This window comes from Elgaria multicarinata, chromosome 13 (assembly GCF_023053635.1).
Source record: "Elgaria multicarinata webbii isolate HBS135686 ecotype San Diego chromosome 13, rElgMul1.1.pri, whole genome shotgun sequence".
Classification (NCBI taxonomy): domain Eukaryota; kingdom Metazoa; phylum Chordata; class Lepidosauria; order Squamata; family Anguidae; genus Elgaria; species Elgaria multicarinata.
Window position 1 is genome coordinate 25,651,280 of NC_086183.1, and position 7,053 is coordinate 25,658,332.

General features: G+C 45.4%; 1 protein-coding gene across 1 annotated transcript; it reads right to left on the bottom strand.

The window, feature by feature from the left end:
- Positions 1-5,037: 5,037 nt before the first annotated feature.
- LOC134407949 (chemerin-like receptor 1) lies at positions 5,038-6,405 on the bottom strand. The gene has a single exon (XM_063139968.1). The coding sequence runs from the start codon at positions 6,388-6,390 to the stop codon at positions 5,329-5,331; it is 1,062 nt and encodes a 353-aa protein (XP_062996038.1). The 5' UTR covers positions 6,391-6,405; the 3' UTR covers positions 5,038-5,328.
- Positions 6,406-7,053: the final 648 nt, after the last annotated feature.

Consider the following 7,053-nt stretch of genomic DNA (forward strand, 5'->3'; position numbering starts at 1 on the left):
TGGTTTTATGCTAATGTTAGAAGATGTCAAGCCGAGATGGAGAAGCTAAACAAGAACACTGTGTGCGGGTGTGTTAGAAACTTGACAGATCAGTAGGATTTAGTTTTTCTTAGATGAGAACTGTATGAAAAGAACAAGGAAGGACATACTGACTGTATGAGCTTTATCACACCAGGGTTATACTGTGCAATCGCTGCGAATTGCATGCAAAGGACTCCGGAGTTTTCCACTTTATAATCTGGTTTGACTGTGAAGTACTCCCAGGCATCCTGCTTCAATTGTGCTATAAAGCCAAAAGAAGTTCAATATTTTGCACTTCTTGGCACTGAATAGATGTGGTGCAAGCGGATGAGGTCCCCTAGGGCATGTGGACGTGCCCAGTGCACTCTCCTGACCTTGGAGGGCCTTCAGAGCCCTCCAAAGGTAAATCACTGGAGAGAATGCCTGTCATGAGTTGAAGTGAAAGTTTGCTTCTTAAAGAGTGATCCCTAGACAGGGACAGTCAAATTGGCACAGTTATTCCCCCTTCCCCTGGGCACGTCCACTCCCCTCTTACTGGTAAAAGACAGATATCATAGAATCATAGAATCATAGAACAGCAGAGTTGGAAGGGGCCTGCAAGGCCATCGAGTCCAACCCCCTGCTCAATGCAGGAATCCACCCTAAAGCATCCCTGACAGATGGTTGTCCTTTTTTTAAAATAATAGCCTTTTTAAAAAAAAATTCTTCCTGTTGTTTATTCAGCAACACTGCTGCTTTTAATTCCACCCCTCCTTTGTTTATTTATGTATTTATTTATTCCATTTTATATGCATTACTGGCTTTGAAACTATCCTTGGCTCACTTCCTTATGCCCCCAGAAATGTCTGCTGCCTGCCTGCCTTCCCTCCCTCCTCCCCTGCCTGCCTCGCAGGGATGGTTTGTGTGTGTCTTGCTTTGACTCAGGGGATAAGTCCTTCCTGCGCTCACTTAGACTTTTGGAAGTTCCAAATCAATTTTTCAAGTGTGGAAGAAGATTCATATTTAGGTTTATCTCTACTCCCCAATTCATGGCATGTTGGGATTTCCTTTGAAATGGCCCCATTGAGCTGTCTGCAGCTTTAAATCCCTGAGATACTGGGGTGTCCGATTTTCATAAATTCCCCAAAAATCAGGGGATGATGGGATTGGCTTGAAACTTGGCATCCATGTGGACACATGGATAAGCTGTCATGGGACCGAACATGAGATTTCTGATGTGCAAATTGACGTAGTTGTAGCATGGGACTTGATTTGGGGTGAGTTAAAAGGTTTAAGCCCCGCCAAAAATCAGGGGATGATGGGATTTGCTTGAAACTTGGCATGAATGTGGATCTAGATGGCATCTGTGGGGGTGCCCACTTCCATTTTTTTAACTGTCAAAATGTCGGAGAACAGTCCATGTCTGCAAATGGGGTGTCCGATTTTCATAAATTCCCCAAAAATCAGGAGATGATGGGATTGGCTTGAATCTTGGCATGCATGTGTATCCCTGGATAAGCTATCATGGTGCCAAATTTGAGGTTTCTAACATGAAAATTGACAGAGATATCGAAAGGTGTGTGAATTGGGGTTATGGGTGGTGCGTTAGAGGTTAGAGCCCCGCCAAAAATCAGGGGATGATGGGATTTGCTGGAAACTTGGCTTGAATGTGGATCTAGATAGCATCTGTGAGGGTGCCCACTTCAAAAAAAATTATCAGTCAAATTGTCAGAGAACAGTCCATGTCTGCAAATGGGGTGTCTGATTTTCAAAAATTCCCCAAAAATCAGGGGAGGCTTAGATTGGCTTGAGTCTTGGCATGTGTGTGTATACGTCCATGAGATGTCATGGTGCCAAACTTGAGGTTTCTAACTTTAACAGAAAAAAGTTGTATACTTTTTTGGATTTCAATGCAAGCCTATGGGGGGGGAAGCGGAGCTCCGATCCGGATCCGGAGCTCCGCAGTGGAGCGGAGCAGACTATAGGCGGAGTGGGGCGGAGCTGAGCGGCCCGATCCGCAAATTGCGGATCTGCAAGAGAAGCGGATCAGGGGGTCTGTGCACACCCCTAGTCTAAACTTTATTTATTTTCATGGCTCCATCAAGGTACGTAGCAGGGTGGCTATATGTCCCCTTTTACAGAGGACAGTCCTCAGTTTGAAAGGATGCCAAGAACTGCCCTTTATTTTGAATGTGTCCTCTATTTGATGGGCTGTCCAATCCAGGTCCAGTTTAAAGACAAAGAACTATCAGAAGGAAGAGCTGGACCTTGAAGATGGCCATCATCAAAACCAGGACAGCATTCTGAGCAAAGCATACAGGTCACATTTTCCCCCACTATAGAGAGATGTATTTCTATTTAAATTATAATGATTACTAAATTGGCATCTAGATATAAAAATTAGCATATGCATCTCCTATGCAAGTCACTGTCCAGTTCTATCCTCTTTGTTTGGTGATTCAGAAGTGGTCACCCTAGCAGAGAGAGAGCAAGTCAACATATCTCCAAGTCCAGTTTAAAGTACTGGTATTGGCCTTTAAAGCCCTAAATGAATTGGATTAATTGAAGGACTACTTTTACCCATACCCCACACTCTCCAGGATTCTCTCATTCAATTTCAATTATCCCCATTAATTAAACCCTATTATCAGTGACCCAAGAATGCCTTGCCACACCTAACAGGCGGTTTCAGTGATGCTATGACCGTCGGTGATGACAAAGGCAGTCCTGCAGAGGAGTTGTCAGCAAGGTTTCCCAACAGCACTGCATGTCAAAGGCAGAGATTTACGGAAAGATGTTCTTGCACTGTACCAGAAACGGCAGGGGAGACGCCCAAAATAAAAATTCTGTCACAATCGGGTTTTACAAGGCTAGCGTTTAATGATGACATCACTACAAGCACCGAGAAAGATCTTCCCGTTTATCACAAAGTGACCATACAGTAGAAGATTGGGCTCATGACTCACCAGCCCATTTTTGAGAAACGTTCCATTCACAGACACTCCTGTTGCCTTAAAGCCGTATGATGGGGATAAAGGAGAGGCCGGTGAAACATTGATGGAAACAAGAAGATATGCACTGGCTTACAGTAATTGAGGAGCAATATAATTTGCATTTCATGTGAAGCAGAAGTACATTCTGAAATATTTTTTTAAAAGCCTGCTTATAAGACACCCCCCCTCCACACACACAAACATTCCAAATCCCTGAGTCCAGCTGAGCTAACAACAGCTGTTAATAACTGACGCAGAGTGGCATTTTTATGAAACTAAAAACCAACCCAAAAGCCCACTTTATTGTAATTGTTAGAATAGCCAGAATTAGAATAGCAGGTTCGGGAAGGTATCTCAGCAAGAGAAGGTTTGTGCCTCATTTAATGCAGTACCGAAGGTCCTGTTTAGTGAAAACAGAGATGTTCAGTTTTGCTATTTGAACCGGCCAGTCCCAAGAAACATCAGGACCCACCATAAACATGCTCACGGAAATTGATTGGCAAGAGCTTCAGGAGAAGCAAAAGGAGATAGCACTTCTTCACCCAAGTGGTGACAAGGTGTGGACAGTGGTGCACTTGGGTCATTTTATGTATTTGATTTAATGACCATTAATGAGCTCCTTTGGACTTGATGGCCTTCTTAGAAGGCCCTCTTTAGATGCTAAGGCTTCACATACTTCCAGGTGTGGTGAGTCAGTCCTGCTGCATCTGAGGGCCATCCTGATCACTCTGATGTCATTCACCCCAACGTCCTGTCCTGCCGGCCCCCATGAATAGGGGTGATGCCTCCAGGCTTTCAAAGGGAATTGGCCAAATTCACGAAGGAGAAGTCTATCAAGAGCTAAAGGGAACATCTGTTAGCCAGAAGCACTGTCCAGGCTGGGAGAGAGTATACCACTAAATATCAGTTGCAGGGAGCGAACTATTGTCTTGGTGCCTTATTTGGGAGCTTCTTGGAAGCATCTGACTGGTCACTGTGCAAAACAGGTTGTTGGACTATGGAGACGTTGGAGCTGGTTCAGGAGGGCTCTTCTTATGTTCTTATAGCTCTTCTCAGCAATAACAGCATCCCCCGTCCTGTGGCTGCAGCTAAGGGGGAAAAACAAATTAACCTCAGAGTTGACCCTACCCTGACACTGATGGCAGCTTTGGAGCAGTTAAGGACTTCCAACTGGTCCAGTATTTAATTCTTCATCATTCAGGCTGCTGCTGGCCACTGAATTGTGACTTGATTGATCATCTGCCTTTTAACAGATTAATTGATTCCATTTAAGGACATTTCCATATTACCTAGACTTCACTATCAGTGCCTTTTCTTCTTTTTTTAGTTACTGTAATAAGAGTGTGAACTTACCATTTGACTACCAAATATTATCACTTGTAGTTAGAAGAAAAAGCCCATGCTGAACATTAATCTCTGGGCCTAATGCAAACTTGTATAGTTTGACACACAGACACCTATCCCTTGTCTGGCTTGAAAAAAAATGGAGAATTGGGGTGGGTGGGTTAGGATGCAATCCTTTGGTTCCTAATACAGCATTCCAGGGGACATAGGATAGATTGTCTCTTCTCCTCCAAGGCCAGAGGGAGAGAGGACATTTCCCAGACCCCAGGGAAACTTTCAAGGCCCTTTCATCTCTGATGTTGGAGCGTCAATGTAGGTAAAGGCAAAAATGGGGCAGATCAAGAGGTGGTTGGACTGTGGTGGAGGGGCGTGCATTCGATCTGCATTATACAATGCCTTGGCAGTCTCTGGACATATCTCCAACATGGAGTGAAATGTATACCAATACTGAAGCTGCTATATAAAATAGCCCTTCCATTGCAAATCATCAAGAAAGGAAGGAAGGAAGGAAGGAGAGCCCTGTACTGCTCCTTCTTCCCTTCTGCCCTGCCAGATGGACTTTGGACAAGGCAGTTCCTCCACTTTTGAATCTTCTCCAGCGCCAACCAGAAACTACTTAATTTAGTCTCTCCATCTTGAGACTGGGTCTAAAACATAAACCTCCTGGCCACATCTAGCATTATTTTTGTACTTTTTTTTTTTTTTGTACTTCCTCCACCCATTCTTTTTGTATCACCTAGCCTGGTAAAGAGTTCTGGAGATGTTGGAAGCTTGCCCAGTTTTGTGACATTTTGGAAAGCCCTAATAGAGATATCGCCCAACTGTGGATTACGGTTTAGTAGGGAATTGGTTTCAGCCCCGAACCACCATTTTGCACCAGGTTCCACCCTCCAAAGCCACCATTTTGTACATGGCTTTGGTTGGTGGACCTCAAGGATCGGGGTGGGGGGGATAAGTTGACCAATAAGTCTGAAGTCTGCCTGCTTCTGCTCTAAACTAGGTGAGACTCTACCTCCAAACTGGATTTGCTCTTGGTCAACACTTGCGCTGAAGTCTCGCTGAAAGCGCTCTCAAAAGCTGCAAGCACAGATGTCCGCAACTTCTCCCTGAAGTCCTGCCCCACAAAGACGTACAAGAAAGGATTCAGGCAGCTGTTGAGGTAAGCCAGGCCTGAAGCCAAGGGAATCCCCACCACCAGAACAGTCTGTAGCCAGGGTGTTACTGCAGTGACTGACATCTCCAGGAAGGAGAAGACGTGATAAGGGAACCAGCAGATAAAGAAGGCCAAGACCACTGCTACCATGATCTTGAAGGGCCTGCCTGAGCGAGTGAGCCGGTTCCCCTTCAGCTTGGCCGTGATAACGCCATAACAGAACAGGATGACAGTGAATGGTACCAGGAACCCAGCCACAAAACGGGTCAGCACTAGGGCCTGGTGACGATGCTCCCCCAGCTCATCAGCTTCCGTTGACTGGAAGCCATCCGACAAGGCAAAGTTGTTGTAACAGTGAGTGGTGTTCTCGTCCAGAGAGCTTTTAGTGTCACGGAAGACAAGGTATGGGCAGCTGAGGGCCAGGGCTGCTAGCCAGATGCCCAGCGTGACCAAGGAAGCCAGCCGGGTTGTGCGATAGTTCTGGGCCCAGACAGGACACACCACAAAGATGCAGCGGTCCATGCTGATGACAGTGAGCAGGAAGACACTGGCAAACATGTTGAGGAAGGCCAGAGTGGTGCTGAGCTTGCACAGGGCCTTGCCAAAGGGCCAGTGAAAGCCTAAAGCTATGTAGGCCGCACTCAATGGGAGAAAAAAAGTAAAGACAAAGTCAGCTATGGCCAAGTTGAGAAACCAGATGGTATTAACGGTCCTCTTCATACGGAAGCCTGTAACGAAGATGACTAGGCCATTTCCTATCACCCCCAGAAGGAAGGCAATGCTGTAGACCGCCACGGAAAGCATCCCCATAGAATCAATGAGACCTGCATTGTCTTCAAAATTGGCATAGTCTTCGTAATCTCCATAAAGGCTTTCTTCCGAAGTGGTGTTGGCAGCCATTTTGGACGACGAGTACCTGTTGGAAAGAAAGGGGAGGATGTGAAGGGGGACCAATAGAGGACAAATATTGCTTGAAAGAGGGAGGGGTCAATTGACCCTTGTGCCCTTTGTCAAACAGTTAAAACACAAAATAGGGTCTGTTAAAAACAATAATTAAAAAAAATCACACACACATATCCAGATCCTTTTTGCCCCTCGGTGGGAAAGATGCCAGTTCCTAGATCTCAAAGGGAGACATCCCTCAAAGCTACATATTAAATATTAAAGGTCCTCCAACAGTTTCCAAATTATTATTATTATTATTTATTTATTTATTTGCTTTTTCCAGCGCCCCGGATTTATCCGAAATCCTGGGAAATCCTTGGCACAGAGTTTGATAGATACCATGGAAGCAATCTTAGAATAGTCTTCCCCAACTTTGGAAACTTCCAGATGTGTTGGACTGCAGTTCCCATTATCCACAGTCAGCATCCATGCTGTCTGTGATGCTGAGAGTTGTAGTCCAACACATCTGGAGGGCATTAGGTTGGGGAAATCTGTCTTAGAGGTGCGATGAGTAGCTATCCACCATGTAGCCACAAGGTGGGGGTAGACCAACATAGAGTTAGTCTAGCGGTGTGAGCGTTTCCCCAGCCTCCATCATCAGAAAGTGTTGCACATTTG